This window comes from Lepidochelys olivacea (genome assembly GCF_965140295.1).
Source record: "Lepidochelys olivacea isolate rLepOli2 genome assembly, chromosome: 1".
Classification (NCBI taxonomy): Eukaryota; Metazoa; Chordata; order Testudines; family Cheloniidae; genus Lepidochelys; species Lepidochelys olivacea.
Window position 1 is genome coordinate 121,628,741 of NC_140411.1, and position 20,567 is coordinate 121,649,307.

Genomic DNA, 20,567 nt, shown 5'->3' on the forward strand with positions numbered 1-20,567 from the left:
TATGCCTTACAATTTTACGTTTATATTGTACTAAAGTGTAAATATACATCAAATTATTTTATCAAAGAGGAATTGTATTGGAAGTTTAAACCATTGTTATGCTTTCAGTGCTTGTAACATAGTCTGAAGTTGGCTGTTACCTCGTTACTTTAGCTGGCCTGAAGATCAGTTTCTCTTACCAAATATTTCTCTTACCTTCAGATCTAAGAGTCTCTCTCATATATACAGTTTTGTGTTACTTGTTTCATGTATTCCAGAGAAAGGAACTCTGTCTGAAAAGAATTTGTATCTTTTTGTATAATCTTTAAGTGTATGCTAACCTTGCCTTTCATTTTTATGAGGTATGAAGAGAAAAATTTAAAATAAATAGGTGGGGTTTATAACAGATGTACCTAGATAAACAAATCTGACACCTTTCTACTTCCATTTCAAAGCATAATCGCTAAATTACAGTAGTAAACAGTTCGCAGAACCCATAGTCTTGTTCCTTTCTCATGTTTAAATCTATTTCAGTAGCATATACTGTACCCACTAAAAAAAAACCCTTGAATTGCAGTGTACTGCATGCAATATTATTCCATTATGTTTACAGGTATACATTTTTGTAACCTATTTAAGTGAATGACTCTCAGAAAAGGAGTATGTAGTAAAAATAGACTGATAGTGATCAATTGTCCATTTATGCTTCCTTGGGGAAAGATGGTCCATTTTTAAATTATAAAAAAAGAGAATACTGAATCAGGATAATTACTTATAAGTTAATTATGTTGACATTTAATATACCAGGCAAGAAAAGAGGTATATCAGTTAGCTCCCTTAGCATGGTTACACTGAACTACAAAGCCAAAGCATTTGGGTTTTGTGCAGTGACAATAGACAAAGTATTACTGTTATTTCTATTCTTAAATATTTGCTAGGTGCACAGATATTATGGTTATGGGAGCCACATAAGGACCTAGGTAGGTAAATAGATGACAGTGAATTAATATGTAATTTCTATCATTATTATTATAATTCGTTCAAATAGGCACATAGCAGCATTCAGAAAGCCTAGATAGCTGTAACTTTGATACATTCATTATAATGTTTTAGAAGCATTTCTGACCAGTAATAATGCAAGATGAAAAAGCAGCTATGTAATTTTGAGGTTAGAATAGACTCTTAAATTCAGGAAATGTTTAATTTCCAGTTATAACAAAATCAGAAAGTACATGGCTATATTTTCTTTGTCTTCACCAAATCAAATTGTATAGTACAATGTCTCCTGGTTTCCATCCCCTCCCTCACCCCAGATACCCTCTTATGTTTTTTTTAAAAAACGGTGAGTCTATTTATTTAAATTTATATTTCATTTTTATAAAAACATACTGGAGTGAGTCTGGGAAAGCTTATTGCTAATGAAATTGAAGCCATGGCATGCCAGCAATAGAAAATACAAAGCTAATTGGTGGCAGGTATAAATTATCCTACCACTGCATCTAAGCCCTGATCTTCACACACTTCTGATTCCAGCCTTATTTGTCCCCTGAACGGCCTGCCTTTTGTGCCAAATTCTGTGTTTTTATTATGTGAATAAACATCCAGTATGGACAAAGGCCTTGATCCGGCAAAGTGCTGAGCACACTAGCCCAATCTAACAGGTATGTGCTTAACTTTGAACATGACTAGTCCCATAGAAGTCAGTGGGACTATTCATGTGCTTAAAATTAAGCAAGTTTAAATGCTTTGCTGGATTGGGGCCAACATGCTCATCATCTTGCAAAATCGAACTCTAATTTAAGAAGCCGATTAGTCTTACTTTGGGTGAAACCCTAGGCCTACTTAATTCAATTTCATTTCTTTGGGCGTAGATTTCATCCTTTGTTTGTGACCTAGCCTATATTTAAACTCAGGTCTCCAGAACTGAAAAGTTTACTGCATGCTGCAAACAGATCTCAACCAGAAGAAATTAATTCTTCACAAAAACTATCACATAATTAAGTTAAGATTCTGGTTCTTTACAACGGTCTCAGTCTTGCACAGTGCCAAGTGCCTGAACTCCCAATGAACTCAGCGGATGCTCAGTTGAGGATGCTCAGCACTTCATAGGAGTACTTGACACCTTGCTCGATCCAAACCCTTGCGTAGGATCTCTAATGAGGAGATGGCTGTTATGTCATATCAATGACCGCGTAATAAACATAAGTGCCATTAGTTCAGAAGTATTAAGCAGCACGAGATCTCCATTCTTTGCATTTTAGAACACTCTTTAGTAACTTTGGGTGGTGGCATGAAGGAGCAATACTGTAACCTTCTAATTCAGCTGGTTACCTTTGGGCAGGAGTTTTCACATTCATTTAATTAAATGTTGACAGATACTAGGGTAAAGGTGCGATATTATTTTAATTAATTTAAGGTAAAGATAACCCCTACATTTAAGGTAAAAATACCAATTATTGTTATGCCTTTGTGGTCACATATCAAAATATATTTTAGATCATGTTTAAGGTTATATTAAAGGTAGGACTAAAAATAATAAAATTAAGGAAGCTTGATACCAGTTGGTGCAGTATGCTGTTACTAACTCATTCAGTTGTGTCTAGGAATCTCAGTGGTGAAATAAGGATTTATGTTCACTATTAGGTCATCAAAGAAAAAGTGACCCGTGAATTAATATTTCTGGTCACCATTGTTTCCAGTCAAACAGTAAGCCACATCCTCAGCTGGTATAAACTGACATAGCTCCATTGAAGTCGATGGTATACAGCAGTTAAAAATCTGGCACAGAGGATGATATGTGACAGCGTATTATATCTTGTCTTCACGTTCACAGGAGGGGGAAAAAGCCCTTGCAGCGCCATCACTGTGACTCACTTCAGACATGTGCAATAACTAGTCATGATGGGATGAATTCTGAACAGTACTAAACTTACCATTGAATACCCTAACTTTCTGGTTTGTGTCCCATGCTACTGTCCCTTTGTGACATTACCCAGGGTGCAATCTGGACTGCTGAACAGCTTAATTCTCTAGCCTTGGGTGTCTTTTACCCTTCTTTGCTGTCAGAACATCCACTCCTGGTCTGCTCTCACAGCCTTCAGTATTCAAAATCACTCCCAGATAAATTACATCTGTGCTCTGACCAGTCACTCATGAATTACATATAGGGTGACACCCACAAATTCTTAGTCCTAGCCTTGTTCCTCCAGAAATGTGCATCTTGTACTGCTCAGTACCTTCTCATAGGAAGTCTGTCATTTCATCAAAGGAAAATGATAATGTACCAGCCTTGTTATCCCAAATGGAGCTTCCCACACACTGTAATCCAAACACACTGGTTAAGATAAAACAATAAGATAAGTTTATTAACGACAGAAAGATTAGATTTTAAGTGATTACAAGTGATGATGCATAAAAGTCAGGATTGGTTACAAAAGAAAATAAGAGTAAAACGCAAGCTAATACCTAACTTAACAAGCTAAGTGAACTTAAAAGCAAAAGGTTTTGTCTCACCATACGCTGCAGTAAATTTCACAGGCTGGGTCTACTTTCAGCGTGAGATCCTGCCCCCTTAGTTCACTTCTTTGAGAGTCGTTGATGTTATGAGCAGAGATGAAGGAGGAGAGAGGAAAATGGGAGGCCACAATCTCTCAGGGCTTGGCTACAGTTGCAGGTGTAGAGCTCTGGGAGTTAAACCAGCCTTCGGAGACAGCAGCAGGGAAAATGCTGCCGTGTATTTACACTGTCAGCTGCAAGCGCAGTGGTGTAGCCGCATTAGCAGCTCTTGCAACGCCACAGAGAGCAGTGCATTGAGGTAGCTATCCCAGTGTGCAAGTGGCTGCAGCATGCTTTTCAAAAGGGTGTGGGCGTGGAGTGTGACAGGGAGTGTGTTGTGTGTATGTGGGGGGGAGAGACCGTGTGTTTTGGGGGGCAGAGAGTGTGTCAGCATGCTGTCTTGTAAGTTCAGACAGCAGCAGACTTTCCCTCCCCCCCCCCGCCCCTCTCTCTCTCTCACACACACACACGAACACCTGCCTCGGCAACAGCAGCAGCATTCCACAGTAATGGTTGCTCTGTGTCCCGGAGCAGATTAGCAGCCGGCTGTCAGAACGGAGCTTTGAAAGGGGATATCCGCATGCCTGCAACCGAGTTCAAAGCAATGACCAGAGTGGCCACTTCACTTCAGGGGATTATGGGACATTTCCAAAGGCCAATCACAGCACAGTAATGCACCGCGTCGTCCACACTGACACCCGGTTGTTTCAGCCGGGGCACAGCAAGCTCTACGCTTCTCGTGGAGGTGGATTACCAGGAGCGCTCCAGCTGCATAGTCCAGTCGCTCTAAGTGCCTTGCCAGTGTGGACATCTCAGGAGTTAGGGAGCCCGTTGCTGATTTAATGCACTTTAACTTGCAAGTGTAGCCAAGCCATCATTCTTATATCACCCTCCCCTCTTTGAGGATTGCCCCCAGCTGGAGTGCAGGCAACAAGTAGTCTTTTGTGGACATGAGATCTGACAAGTCCCTGTGATGGAATGTAAATTTCTTATTCACACCTTCCCATTGCTGGAGAATGGCTGCTTAAGCAGGTGATAGCTCTTTAACACTTGGCTGAGGTGTCAATGTGTCTTTGTCTCTGGAAAAACTGGCTTGGGCCTGCTTTTCTTAACCTTGAAACATGTATAACAATGCTATACAGCCAAATCTTATAACTTCACATACAATGTTGATACACACATTTTACCAGGACAATAATGATCAGCAGACAATAATGTTCAGCAGATTGAGTTTTCAAATGATTTCACAAAACATACCTTGTACAAAATTTATCCTAGTCTTGTAAAAGTGGTGAACATAATAATATAGACCATTACACAATTAAACTTAATGTTTTAATTACAATTTTAAAAAAACAATTTGTCCAAGAAAAGGAAAGCAAATCCTTTATGAAAGTGTATTTTAATGGCTCCTTTGAAGCAATTCAAGTCCATGACATGAAAATATATTCAAGAAATTTTCACAATATATCTCACTCACTTAATTGGCTGTAACAATTTTTGCAGTATTTTGTGTAAAGACACAAAATAATGGCGTAATGTACATATTGGGATCCATACTATAAAAAACAGTTACTGCACATTTGTAGTAGGCAGTCCTCAAACTTTAAATAGGGTGGTTTTAGGAGACAAAGTTAAGAATGCTAAATGCATTTAAAACAGGCAACAAATAAAATTACAACCACTTTAATTAATCAAAATCAAATAAGCCCAGCAATGAGCATGAGCCAATGTTGGAAGAAGATTTTTAAAGGTAAAAAACCCCAAACCAACCTTTTAAATTGTCACTATGGTTTATCTGGAGTATGTTACATGCTGCTTTTCATCTGTCTTTAAAACGGGAATAATATAGCATTTCAGCCGTAAGATGGTGGTGTGTACATTACACCATCAAGCTAGAGCATTAAACCATTATCATTATCCATTTTTTACCTTCTCTAGTAAAGAGAGAAGAAAACATTCTCGTGAGAATCTAAGTTAACTTATAACCTACATTTTTAAAAAAGTGCTTCCTCTTTGTAAGTCTGTTTTTGGAAAACAAGGATTTTGCATACAATCAAAGGAACTTTGCAGTAGATTTCAGAACCATTATATAGAAGCCTTATAGCTGGGGTAGCTTTCATTATAGCACAGAGCCTCCTCTGCTGGTATAGAGCAACTGCATAGCAACATTAGGTTTGCAATCTAAACTCTGAACAGTTTTGTGTGATGACTGTACATGGAGCCAATCTTTTTTTCCACCCATACAAAGTTGCCGTTTCAGGATTTAGATTCTGCTAGTACAGTTTGTTAATTTTCAAATTAATTTATGCATGCAGAGTTATCTGAAAAGTCATTATTTTTGTATTCACTCTTTAAGTAAGCTTTGATAATACTGCCATACAGGGGACAATAAAATTATTTTAAAAATTCTGTTCAGAGATCAGCAGTTTTTCTTTTTCAACTTACAATTCTGCTAATTTGTTAGTAAATTATTTCAGCAGGTTTTTTGGATTCCATGTGCAATGAAATGGCATTTAAACTTCACAGTAAAAGTATCCTGAAATACATGAAACCATCTCAAATATAAAAGTTTGTTCCATTAGATACACTGCTGCTTTTTAGAAATGCAAAACTAGCAATTAAACATAGCATGTGTCCATTCTATGTGCTTCTTAATAGCATTGTTTAATGATCCACCATTTTTAATATTTGCAATGGCAAATGATCCACAAACACCCATTGAAACTAATCAACTTTTTTTAATGCTATGAAATAACCAGTTCATTTCATCTTAGTTTAAGTCTTTTATTTATTTATTTTCCTTTTTACTGCTGTCATTTTTTTGTGCTTGTTTTTTTCCCCAGTGAGGGTTGTCGAAGAGAAAATACAATGAAGAATGTTGGATGTCGCAAGTATGCATTTAATTCCCTGCAACTGAAGGCTTTCCCAAAGCATTACAGGCCTCCAGAAGGAACTTATGGAAAAGTTGAAACATAAGCATACTGTGTCCTGTAATTAGCTGTTCCATTAAAACACAGGGATATACTCTAGTTTAATATATGAATTTGTCATCGAGACCAGATGACCAATTTTTGTACATTTCACTAGGTTATATTGAGCATGTTACTTTATTGAATTGGAATCTATGAAGGTTATTCTGACACCTTAGCTTGATGACTCTCTGCCCATTTAAATAGCCTTCAGTGTATGTAAAATGCACAAATACTGTAGCACTGAATAATTACCTAAATGGAAATAGCTTGGTACCTCCAGGATCGTCAAGGACTTTATGAATGGTGTTTAGGCAGGTGTTTCACATAACATCTTTTTATACTGAGTTGACGTGAGAGTAAGCTTTTCATAATACTTTTTAAAACTGAGAATAAAATCTCAACATTGTAAATAGTAAATTAATTGGACCCTGGGCAGTCGGATGAGTGTAGAATGAATTGTTACAATCAAGCAACAATGGTTTAATTTTTAAAAAAGAATGTCAAAACAAAAGTCAGGAGTTTAAAATGTTTTACTGTATATATAATGCTGTCTTTCATACATGGAGTTAGTAATGTACAAGGCCAGATACTGACATGAAGTCCTATCCTGCTCCAACTTAGTCCAAAACTCCCATTGACTTTACTGGGCTCAGGATTGGACCCACAATCACCTTATTTGATTTCAGAAACTTTTTAAATTTTTCAAACACTTGTGTGATTGCATTTGATTAGTGGTGAATGCTAACAAACAATATTATAAAATTCAAATACAGTTTTATCTCCCCATTACAGTAGTGTAACTTATAGCATAACAGGCAAGTCAGTAAATATCATGGTATTGTGTATTAAGTAATGCATTTTTCCATGGCTTTTTATATCACTTCAGGTCAATCGTGTTAGTATCTAAAAATTTTTTTGATGATATTTTCAATACCTGCTAACCAAACGATGGTCTATAAATGTCCACAACTGCCCAAATCCTTCCATAACAAAAATTTGTTTTCTGTTTAGCATTGCATTTTGCCCAGCTGAGCTCTGTCAGAATAATGCACAGGGATTATTATTATCGTAACATATATTTCTGGTGAATCTAGCAATGTCCTATTTTGATACAAGTAACTGTTAACGTGTTAAAACCTCATACTTATTCCATCTCATGACTAAGGTGACCAGATAAGCATCTTATAAGAAATGTTCAACAGATCTCCTTGAAAATAGTCTCTGTAAAGGGTATGGATTCTAAAAAATGAATGTAAACATTAATTTCCAGATTTTATCAGGATTAATCTTCCCTAGCCACATTTAGCCCAATATACAATAGTCAAGTGCTCACTCCCCCTGGGATTTTAAGGAAGTAGGCTTCAGAATGGGAAATATGGTCAGTTTATTCATAATAGAATAGCAACAGCCAGGTATGTATGTGGCAGTTCCTCATTTCTTTCTCTGTCTTCCTGGTGTTCGTCTGTGTTCTCACTGCTCTATTGATCATGTTCATTCTGCTCCCACATAAATTTGGGGGTTTTAAGTACCGTAGTTTTCACATTTTGCTTTTTGCCGTTCAACATTTAACAGTGTCACACGTGCCAGTTAGACTGTTTTGTTGACCTAGCTTTTTATTATTATTTCAGCCTTACTAAGATAGCAAAATGGCGAATACTGTGTAAGATATGCATATGTCTAGAAGTTTGTAAAAAGTATTTATGGTCCTGTCCCTGTTTTGAATAATTAATTCATGGCTATAGCAGAAACAATCCTTGGGAACTCCACTGTCTCTGTTCATCCCAAATGAAACAACCTGTGTTTGTTTTTTGACAATATGTAAAACAAATACACGTTAAAAAAAAACCCAGCAACTTTCAGTAAGAATCCTTTGGATTTATATTATTCCATTCATTCTGTTAAATCTGCAATCCCTATTCCATTATTAAACACCACATTTCTTTTTATGTAATCTGTACTCTGTAGAACTCAGAGTTTCTCACTGGTGACATTTAGTTGATCAGTTTGTTTCATATATTTTTCAATCATGTAGTTAAGCATATTTATAAATTCTTACATTGTTACACTGGAACTCTGTGTTCAGTTTTGGAGGGGGAATAATGCAAGAGAGTTACTACAATTACTAGAGCTGCTCACTAGCATTATGGAGTTCTTAATAATTAAATCCACTCTAAATTATAGTGACCTTTATTTATTTTATATACACACCTAATCTAAAAGAATTCCAAAACTCTTTATGTGCATGCTTTTTGCTCACCTTTTTAAAGCGGTGGAACACCAAACTTAAGTACTGCATTATTTTGTGGAGAATATTCCAATTTCTATGTACTTCATGTAAAGCATCATTGTTCGGCTAATATTTTATATATACAACATTGTTATTACATGCACATAAATAGGCTTGCTTAAAGGGCATATTGAACAGTAAGATTTTGAGCAGTTCATCGAAAAAGAAAAACTGTGAAACTTTAACTAAACATATAGGAACCTTCACATGAGAGTTTAAGCTTTTCTGTTGCACAGGAAAGACATTAAGGATTATTGTAAAATGAAGTTCTGTCTAATGTTCTTTTTGAGTACATTTTTTAAATTATAAAACATACTAAGGTTTAAAAAAATGTTGCCAAGTATGTTCTGTGTATGTTCCGTGAAAGCACCCACAGCACAGTTGCCTTTTGTTTCATTTATATATGTAAAATTATTGTATAATACAATACTGTTTTGTCCCAAAACTGTTGTATTTGCCAGGCTTTATGCACTTAAATACTTTTATTTATTTGTTTTTGGGCAGTATTAATATATCATAAACATATGGTTAGTGTTTTATATATTCCTAGTTCATCCAATCCATGTATGCTGTAAATGTGCTCGTCTTTAGGATGAAAAACAATAAAAAACTGACAAGAATATTGAGATGGTGACTTGTTTTTAAATGCATCAGTTTAAGATAAATTAAATCAATACTTTCAAGGTCTTTGGCTCCAGACTTGACCTATCTGATAACATTTATCTAATGGGGAAGGCACTGGATCTTTTATGGATATGTTTTACACATTTATATGAATAAAATGGAGCTATTTATTTTTTTAGATCTTGCTAAAACATTGTGTACGCCATAGAAGAACAGCCATCAGTGTAGTTTAAACCAGACACAAATTTGGTCCAATATTCTGCGTAGACTTCACAGTGACATTTAGCAAACAAGCTAAATGAGGTGGTTTATGCCACTGCATCTCCCCAGTTTCTCTAACTTCCCAATCCATCCTCACTGCTTGCTGCTTCCCTTCTATTCCAGAATCTCTTCTCTTCTTGTTCCTGCTTCCACTACAGCCAGCTCTCCCCTGGAACAACTTTACCTATTTGATCCCTCCCTGTTTCCTCTGCTACCTCCCTACCCTGAATCGACTGGCATTCATTGTTTACATAATACAAACATCCTGCTTGCAAGTCCCTTTCCTCACCATCCATATGAATTAGATCTTGAGGGGAACAGGGCCCCTTCTGAGTGCGTGAACTTCATTTTGGTTCAGTTGCAATAAATTCTGCATGAATTAAGCAAAGCTTTTCATGTTCACTCCTGTTATTTTTTGCTTTGTCTCTGAGTGTTTCAAGAATGGCAAATGCAACTGTATTTGTTTTTGGAAAGATTATTTTTCTACTCACAATGGAAGGACAATTGTAGCAGAAAACAACCAAATGATGTTCAGCATCATCCAAAATGCAGAAAGAAATCATGATTGCCAAGTGTAAAAATTCCTGATTGGTGGAAGGCAAAAAAGTCATTAGTAGGCTTCTAACTAGATATAATAAAATAGTATTTATCTGTGTCCTTTTTAACACGATTTTTGGAATCTGTATAAAAATACCATTTTGGATTTGATGTGGACCCACAGAAATAAGGATACCCCAGGCTTGACATCACTGCTGAGTTAACTCAAGTTATAACTCAAGTGTTGCCTCTAACTTGAGACCCCGCCACACGCACTAACCTTAACTCAAGTGCAGTGGGGCTTTTAACTCAAGGTGGCTGGCCTGAGAGTGGATACATGCTACAGCCTGAGTCAGCACCACTCATCAGCTACAGACACAATCGCTTTGCGCAGTGTGTAGTCAGTGTGCCCTCGCTCACTTGAGCTAAGCTAATTCAGGTGTTGATACCCTGAGTTAACCCTGCCGCGAAGACAAGAGCAGAGTTCACACTTCCACCACAAGCTTATCTTGCTGTGCTTAGGGAAATGGGCTCTGAGATGGCTTCAGATATTGTGCGGTATAAATTGCAAAATGGTCCCTAAGCATGAGAGGATTAGTTACAGATGAAGATGGAACTTTAATACTGAATTCCTTTATTTTGTGGGATGAAGTTTAATCTTGATTATTTGTGCTGGAGTTTTGTTGTTGAGTTTCCTACTTTTTGAAAATATATCCCACGTACAACTGAATAAGAAAACACTGTAAGACACGAGCTGCCGTATTCTGGTTGGATGTAATTCACCCCTGTGCAGACCGCACAAGACTGATGCACCACTTAAGCCCTCGGGCTACGGCTTAAATGGGAGCTAAGGGTTCTTAGGCCTTATGCTGGCCCTCTGACTGGTAGAGAATTGCACCCATTGCACATTATCTTTCTGCACATTAATGCAAATTCTTGGCACATGGTCCCATCAAAACAGTAGCATAAATGTTGTTTATGGAACTGGATTAAGCAAACAGAGAAAAAATTAGGTATAACATTTTATACAGTATGCATAAAACTTGCTACAAAAGTGTATTAATGGTGTAATTGTTTTATTGATAGGAATTTGTGTAATGAAACTACACCGCTGTTTGATGTAGTTATGCTCTTTCAAAGAATCCCCAGAGACAGTAGTTCAGATTTAATACACTGTCCTACAAGATCAAATACATAAGTATCTCATTCATTTCAGTAAAACTTTGCTGCTTATTCCTTGTACCCAGGTGTTTTGATGGATGGGGAGGGGAGGGGAAACTTGACATCATCAAAGACCAACTTTTAAAAAAAAAAAAAAAAAAGTAAGAGCCAAATGTTGCCTCTTTGCAGCCCCATGTTATGCTTTTCCATGTGCAGATTATTCCTGCCAGGAACAGGAGTTTCTGAGCTCTGGCAGGTTTGTGGAACCAACACTGGATCAAGACATAAACCTCTTTTAGGAACTAATACTCCTGAGTTGAGGTTGGAGTGAAACCAGAAGGGGTACCATTTCTTCCTCCTGATTCTCCTCTTGGTCACTGCTTTTTTGTGTGAACATATAGGTCAAAGAGAGAATTTGGCCTTCTTTATAAGGATGTGTATTGCACTTCAGAAAGGTTTTATATAGTATTGAAGGGATAAATAGCTTAACAGGGAAACCCCTTTACCAGTTCAAAGTATCTTTTAAAGGTGCCTTTGTGTTGATAAAAGAAAACTTTTAAATTGATGCAATATGGAATGGGCAAGATAAGAAACCACAAAAAATAGGTTTAATGTGGAATACACAGCTCTTGTTTTTAACAAAAATAAAAATCTTATTTAAGATTTCCAATGAAAAGAATGTGTAGATTTATGTGTATGTAACTTTTGCTTATGTTGCTACGTGACTTCTTGGGTATGTGCTTGGTGTTGTGGGGAATGCTGTCTGAATATGTTCTGTCTTTATTTGGAATTCTGCCATTTAGGGAAGATGTCTTTATTTCACTGTATTTGTTAATTCGTTTTGTAATAACCATATTGTTTCTCTATTGATGAGTTCCCATCCTTTCAGTGTCCAAGAGAGAAACATGTTTGGCTACACCATTGCCATCATCATCCATTTTCCTAGAGGTGGTGTGAACTGAAGGATCTTCAAATTGTGACTGGGAAGGCTCAGTGCAAGTTTAATTGTGCTCACATGCTCTCTCAAATTATTTTAAAGTGCAGACAGATTTCTTGCTATGTCACTACGACTCTCATTCCCTGTGATTCTATTCCCCTGCTCCTCAAATTTCCATTTGGTAGTGCAACAATTATCTGTGGGTCTGTGGCCTGTTATGTGGAGGTTCGCAGTTGCTGATGACATAAGAGATTATTTGTATAATGGCAGCTCTACATCTTTTACTTACATCTTTTTTCATAAGTTTTGCCAGTATTAAACTTTGTTGTCTGATGTATAGTTCCTATTGTGACACTGCACTCCATATGTTTATGGAAATAGCTTATGAGTGTGAATATGATGTAACTGGAATATGATTTATTCAAAAGGTCTCTTGTAAGGTATCATTACAAAGCTTATGATCTACTGAGTGTGGTCATCCTATTTCTTTGCATGTATTATTTCTATGTTAGGAGAATAAGATATAAACTTGTATTACTGATGTATACATGTTAAGTGGAAGCCATTAAGGGTGCTTCAGAATCAATGAACTGTGAATGGGTTTGTTTACCTGCAACCTTTCCTGTGTACTTGTCTTCTAGCTACTAGGTAATGAAGGAGGCGGTCTTACAGTGACATGTGATCATGTCACCTGAACTGGATTCCATCTTAAACTTGGTGCTTTTCCATTTAGAAGGATGGGTGGGGACAAGATTCCCGCCTTGGGCCAAAGCTATAAAAGGGGGTGGAACAGAAAAAAGCAGGCTGCCAGTCATGAGAAATGTTACCTAGTTACCTAGAACTGGAGTTAACAAGGACTGCACCGGGGAAAGGATTGGGCCCAGACTAGGAAGGAGTCTAGTCTGTGAAAAAAATTTATTGGAACATCTCTGAGGGTGAGATTTACCTCTGTTCAGTTTCTTAACGTATTAGGCTTAAATTTGTGTGTTTTGTTTTATTTTGCTTGGTAACTTACTTTGTTCTGTCTGTGCTTACTTAAAACCACTTAAATCCTACTTTTTATACTTAATAAAATCACTTTTGTTTATTAGTAAACCTAGAGTAAGGGATTAATACCTGGGGGAGCAAACACCTGGGCATATCTCTCTATCAGTGTTATAGAGGGCGGACAATTCATGCGTTTACCCTGTATAAGCTTTATACAGAGTAAAATGGATTCATTTGGGGTTTGGATCCCATTGGGAACTGGGTGTCTGTGTGCTGGAGATAGGTGACCTGCTGAGTGGTTTTCAGTTCGTCTGCAGCTTTGGGGGCGTGATTCAGACCTGGGTCTGTGTTGTAGCAGGCTAGCGTGTCTGGCTCAACAAAGCAGGATTCTGGAATCCCAAGCCATCAGGGAAAACAGGATCAGAGGTAATTTTAGCATATCAGGTGACAGTCCCAGGGGGGGCTCTCTGACCAAACCCGTCACACCTATATTTTTTGTGTGTACTTAGGAGCTTGTGTTAGCAGGAAATTATATTAGCAAGACATGGAATTTGTGATGGCTAATAGCTCTTATTTGTGTGGTTAAATATTTGTGTAGATAGAATCCCTGTTTTCCCTTTATGCAGTTGCAAAGTTTGACATTTCCAAAACACGATAACTGGTATTTCATCTTAAAAAAAAATTTATTAACATCAGCATTAGTATTCTATTTATAAATATCTGCCATTCTCTGTATTTTCTTGTATTAAGCCTTCAACAATATTGATGCTTATTATAAAGTTCTGGCTTCTGCAACCAATATGTATGAGTTGAGGTGTGTGTATTTATTTATTTGTGTTATGGTGGCACCCAAAGGCCCCAGAAAGAATAGATTCCCATTGTGTCAAGTACTGTACATACAATTAAGTGTTGGCTTCTTTCTCTGTGGGATAATGTGCATACTTGTCTTTGCAGTGATCATCAGAATCGTTTGAACCAAAATGAAGCCTTGTTTATTAGATTGGGAATTTGAAAGAGTCTCTCTCTCTCTGTAAAAATGATCTATTTAAGCTGCTTACAAAGTGCCAATAACTGTAGGCACAGGATAATTTAGCATTTATATATCCCTTGACGTGGTCAAAATGTGTCACAAACATTTAATATTAATATTCACCCCATCCAATAAGGTAGGTAATGTATGTATAATTATCCCTATTTTACCAATGGAGAAACTGAGGTGTGGAGGTGAAGTGACTTGCTAAAGGCCACACACCAAGTCAGTGGCAGAGCCTGGATTAGAACTCAAGACTTACTCATTTGTGCTCATTAATTCAGATGGCCGGAGGGGGAGAGATCATGGGAGGATATAGAATTTTAGAAGAGGCTTCAGTGGGAACGGGAAGATATCATCTTAGTGGAGGTGTGTAGTCCCATTAAAGTGGAGAACTGTCTTGTAAGAGGGATGGGCTGAGTGTGAAGGGAGTACACTGGGAGTTGAAGCATAATGGTAGAAAATCTGGAGTTGGAAATCAAAAGAATTGCTAGTGCAAATGCTGAGCCTGCAGAGTGAAAGTAGCAGATCCTGATGTTGAAAATAACCTTTTGTGTGTCCTTTTAAATGTGTTTTATTTTAGTAATTCTATTACATCTAAATTATAAATGTGCAAATGCATTATTAACAACTAGGATGAGTACTTAGTTGCTCCACCTTGGTGAAATTTGCTACTTCACACAAGCTTGGAAAGCTTCTTTGATGTGTACATCAAGGGATCAGTAAAAATCTTACTATTAAGTAGGAACTACATTGGTTTCTTTCCTCCTTCAGGAATTTTATTTATTATTACTTGTGTATGTAAGCGGGGGAATGGTCCCGCTATTGTGGGGAACTTTCCTGGCTTATACACTACCCCGGTGAAATGGGCTAGCGAAAGGATCTGAGTCCTCGCTTCCACTCCCTTAACCTGGAGGCCTGCCTGACCTCCAGGCTCCCCTTCCACTCTCCTGTGTGGCAGAGTCCTCGTAACCCCCACAGGGCTGGGCCCAGGATTCCTGGGGGACTCGACCCCCAACCTTGTCGTGGTCACTTAGGGCAGGAGCTTGGGTGTCCCCATTCCAGGGTACTCTCTCTGCACTGGATGCTTTCCTGACCCACTGATCATTACATACAGTTCAAAGCAAATACAATTTATTAAACAGCAATCAATTTTAAAAAATAAGGAAAAAACGGGAAAGGTTAAAGGAAAACTTGTCACCCCACTCTGTGGCACGGGGACATCACAACCAGCGTCTCTGGAATGTAAGGGAAGTTCCGTCTGTTCCTCACAAGTCCCAGGTTTTCTTCTCAGGCCCTGGCTGTGCTGCAGGGATGCCGTGGGTTGGACACTTGCTCTGGCGATGGCCACATGCTCTCAGGCTTTAGGTGGCAGGGCCTTTCTTCCCAGTGTCGCCCCCACCCTGTTGGGGTTACAATCCCCCTCCAAGTCTGGCCTGCAAGGCCTCTTGGAGGGGGGCGTCTCCCTGAGCTGGGCCACTGCCCAGGGTCCCCCTCGCTCTCCCCAGCTGCTCACTGCACCCGGCTCCAGACTGCTCCAGCCCCAGCTCCACTCTGCCTCAGCTACGCTGCTACTGAAGCTCTGCCTCCAGCTCCCTGGGTTGCTTCTCTGGCGCCGTCTGGATCTGGTTGTTACAGCTCTGCTCCCATGACAGGTCTGCTCTGTAGGCTGCTTCTGTGACTCTGCTCCCAGCACTGACCTGCTTCCTGGGCTGCTTTTCTGGCCCCAGTGTCTGGCTTAGCTCGGCCCCACTCTCTGTTCCAGGCAATTCCTGCTCACACGGAGGACGGGACCCCCCTGGCCTCCTGACTCCCTGATTAGCCTGCTCGCCCCGTCGATCAGGCTGACCTGGAGCATTGGCCTCAGTGTTCCTGGGGACTGTCAGTCTCAGAGTCCTGATTTCCCATCGACCCTTCCACTTTCTTTTGGTACTGGGAGCTAGCCAACCAAAACACCCCCACCGAGTTTTAATAAGGGGACACCAGTCCCCTTTCATGTATAACTCTAGGTTCATAATTTTTTACATTCCTATTTTTTTGTATTTAAACCTATGAGAGAAATAAACTGAAGTTAGCATCAAAAGTTAATATGCTTGATGCATTTTCAACTGTGTAATTACTTGATTATAACATTAATTTTTATTTTTTAAAGTGATAAGAACATAAGAACATCCATACTGGGTCAGACCAATGGTCCATCTAGCTCAGTATCCGGTTTTCTGACAGCGGCCATTGCCAGATGCTTTAGAGGGAATGAGCAGAATAGGGCAACTTATCAAGTGATCCATCCCCTCTCATTCAGTCTGAGCTTCTGGCAGTTAGAAGCTTAGGGACATGCAGAGCATGGGGTTGTGTCCCTGACCATCTTGGCTAATAGCTCTTGATGGAACTGTCCTGCATGAACTTCTCATTCTTTTTTTAACCCAGTTATAATTTTGGCCTTTACAACATACACTGGCAACAAGTTTCTTCAGTTGACTGTGTGCTGTGTGAAGTACTTCCTTATGTTTGTTTTAAATCTGCTGCCTGTTAATCGAATTGAGGGACCCTGGTTCTTGTGTTATGGGAAGAGGTAAATAACACCTCTTTGAGAGAGATGTCCCTGGGGGTGCTCCACTTCAGGTCAAGGTGCGTCCCAGAACCTTCGATCAGAGATTTCTACAGCAGTACCCCTATGGGCCGTGCACACGCAGTGCCTGCCTCATGAGCTGTCAGTGTTTGAAGAGCGCATGCACGGCCCAGGCTCCTCGGTTCCTTCTCTACCATCTTTGGCTAGAGACGGAGTTCAGCAGTCCTTTCAGATTTAGTCATAGTTAGTTTCGTTTCTCAGTATAATTTAGACAGTTTAGGTTTTAGAGTTACTATTTAAGAAAAATAGTTTCATTATTAGAGTTATTTAAAAACCAACCAACCAACCAAACCTCCTCGGCTACGGACATGCCCGGCTCCCCAGGTTTCAAGAGATGTGCCTCCTGCACAGATGCCATCCCCATCTCGGATGGTCATTCACAGTGTGTATGCAGGTTGGGGGAGTCTCATGTACCCCAAAAATGCATCCACTGTAACCAGCTCAAAGCGTGGACCCGCAAGGACGGGGAGCTCAGACTGAAACTGCTCCTATTAAAAAACTCCCTCAGACCCTGGCCAAAAAAGCTCTTTAAAACCCTCAAGGGAGAAGGACAAAACAAAAAATGGCCAGCTTCCTCCCCCCTCAGCAGCTGCTCCTCAACAAAAAAGTCTCAGATGGCTTCCACCTCACCAGTGCCCGCAGCTCAGCACTTTTGACTCTGCCGGCACCTCAGGCACCAACCGTGAGTGGGCTGCTCAGCTACCTGGTGCCGAGGCTCAGGGCTTTCAGCTGCCCGCCTCCTACAGCTCTCCCTTGGCCACCTTTGACAGCACGGTGCCGAGAGCTGTCACGGTGCCACCGTTTAATCTTATGGTGCCGCTTTCTCACCCGCCGCAGCCGACGCTCCCAGCCCCGAGCCGCCTAATGTCGCCTGCCTGCCAGACAGTGCCCACCTCTGGGGCACCTACTCCTTCAGCACAATATGCACCCCCAGGGCAACCTTCGGTGCAGACACATATGCCGCCTCAGCAGATGCCTCCACAGACTCTGCCTGCACCAACTGCAGTGGCACCAGCTCCATTTCAGTCACCCTTCACTCCTCTCCTGCCTTATCATTCAGCACCTGGAGTCACTGCACCACCTCAGTTTTTACATCCAGGGGACTTGAGTGTCCCATGCCCCTGAATCTCCGCTACTCGGCACCGAGACCGTCAGCACCCTATCTACAGTACTCCCCTACCGCTTCAAGCCTCTCAAGTGGCGAGGAGGAGGAGGAGAACGAGGAGGATGGTGAACGTTTTCCTCACAATGTTCCTCCCACATTCCATTTTCTGCAAGTGGGAGACAAACTAAAGCACGATCCTCCTATCCTAGTGGCTACCCACACTGGTATGGTAACTGCTGGATGGGACCACCTATGCCCTTTTGTGGGCAATGGCCACACCGGGGTCCATGGAACTACACCACGACACAGTCGGGTGTTCACTGTGCTGCCCATAGGAAAGATGTTAGATCCTCCCCGAAGCTTTCTTAACTGATAAGCAGATAAGACCTGAAGTAGCTGCTCCGCCTTCACAGGACATCGCTCCCCACACCTCTCCTAAGGCGATACCACTACAGGAGGCCATGGTGTCCCCACCACCTTCCACTACTGATGAGCTCGCTCATTTTCAGGACTTATTTAAAAGAGTAGCCGATGAGCTCAAGATTACCTTGGAGGAGGTACCAGGAACCCACCATGAGCTTACCAACCCATTACAAGCTACCACCTCATCCAAAATAGCCCTACTAATTAATGGGGCCTTCATGGAACCCGCTAAAATTGTCTGGCAGACCCCGGCCACAATAACCCCCACTAGCAAGAGACTGGACCGCAAATATTTTGTCCTGTTGAACGGTTCCGAGTTTCTGTTTACACACCCATCACCCAATTCACTAGTGGTTGAGGGGGCCAATCAGAAAAATAAGCACCAGTACTTCCAATTTACCCCATCTGACAAGGATAACAAGAGACTGGACTCCTTTGGCCGCAAAGTGTATTCATCTTCCAAATTGCAATATCGAGTAGCTAATTACATGGCACTCTTAGCAAAATATGACCACAAAAATTATGCTGAAGTAATGCAATTTATTGACGATGTGTCAGAAGACAAACGACAACAATTCAAAGCAGTGGTGTCTGAGTGCCAATTGATCTCCCGCACAGCTCTTCAGGCTGCCCTCAATGCTGTTGATGCAGCCACCAGATCCACAGCCGTGGCCATCATCATGCGGCATGCCTGATGGTTTGCTTCTTCCTCCTTTCCCAAGAAGATACAGAGCACTGTCAAAGATCTCCCCTTCGATGGGGACAAGTTCTTCACCTCTATGACCAATGAGGCCCTCCATTCCATGAAGGACTCACTTGCCACACTCAGATCTTTAGGCATCCAGCCACCTGCCCAAAAAAGAGGCAGTACAGATATCAGCCATACCAACGGTCGTGCTACCATGCTTTTGCGCAAAATCAACATTTCAGACAATATGATATGCAATAACAACAATGCCATAAACCCAGAACCCAAGGACATTGCCCTCCATAATCGACGGCGACCCACTCTCCTACCTCAAATAAACAAATTTGAAGTCTTGGTTGAGTGTATAGAAAGAAAGCTTCACACCCTCTTCAGCACCAGTTTCAACCATCCATTTCTTTGGACATCATCTACGACTGTTTCTTACCAATTGGGAAGCCATCACTACGCACAGATGGGTCCTGGAAATGATCAGATCTTGTTATGCCATCCCTGTCCTCTCCTTATCCCCCACTCACCCTCCCACCCCCTCCCACTTCAGGGACCCCTCCCATGAACATTTGCTCCGTCAGGAGGTACAGCACCTCATACAACTAGGAGTGAGACAGCAGATACCAGCTCAACATAGAGCGAAAGGGTTTTACTCCCACGCTACTTCTTGGCAGAAAAGAAAAATGGTGGATGGCACCCTATCCTTGATCTTCGATGTCTAAACAAGTTAGTCAAGAAACAGACATTCCGGATGGTTACTCCGCTAACAATAATTCCAGCGCTAGAGCAGGGAGATTGGTTTTCAACCCTCGACCTCCAGGATGCATATTTCCATGTCACTATCCTGCCCATCATCGTTTCCTCAGATTTGCCATGGGAGTGGAACATTATCAATACAGGGTCCTGCCCTTTGGCCTTTCCACTGCCCCATGTGTCTTCTCAAAAGTACTAGCAGTCATAATAGCACATCTCAGAAAGAAAGGAGTCCTCATTTTTCCTTACCTAGACAATTGTCTCCTCAAGTGCCCCACTCAATTGGAGGCGATCCAAGTGACTTCTGCAACCGTGCACTGCTTCCACGCCATTTGGGTCTGCAAATAAACAGAAACAAATCTACCTTACAACCTACCCAACAAATCCACTTCATCGGGGCCCACCTGGATTCCACCACGGGTCTTGCCTCTCTTCCCCAGGACAGATTCCACACAATGGGCACCCTCATTACCCAGATATGCGTCAGCCCACAGGTTATAGTCTGAGATTCCCTGCAGCTGTTAGGACACATGGCCACTGCTTCCACATTTGTGGTCCCAAAAGTCCGCCTGTACATGCGATGCCTTCGCAGGTGGCTAGCCCCAGTATACAAACCAAATATCCACA

The 20,567-nt window shown here is 40.6% G+C and overlaps 1 protein-coding gene and 1 long non-coding RNA gene across 5 annotated transcripts in view; one reads left to right on the plus strand and one right to left on the minus strand.

Moving 5' to 3' along the window:
• INPP4A (inositol polyphosphate-4-phosphatase type I A) overlaps positions 1-9,381 on the plus strand; it is a 206,251-nt gene extending 196,870 nt beyond the window's left edge. For all 4 annotated transcript variants that reach the window (XM_084612411.1, XM_084612412.1, XM_084612413.1 and 1 more), the window contains one exon: positions 6,381-9,381. In XM_084612411.1, coding sequence (XP_084468537.1) covers positions 6,381-6,513 — 133 coding nt within the window. In that variant the 3' untranslated portion in view covers positions 6,514-9,381. The remainder of the gene's footprint in view (positions 1-6,380) is intronic.
• Positions 9,382-19,166: 9,785 nt separating this feature from the next.
• Positions 19,167-20,263, minus strand: LOC311514729. Its single transcript, XR_014709925.1, has 3 exons — positions 20,190-20,263; positions 19,508-19,657; positions 19,167-19,339 (listed from the first exon to the last, which is right to left on the minus strand). It is a non-coding gene; the product is annotated as an uncharacterized lncRNA (long non-coding RNA).
• Positions 20,264-20,567: the final 304 nt, after the last annotated feature.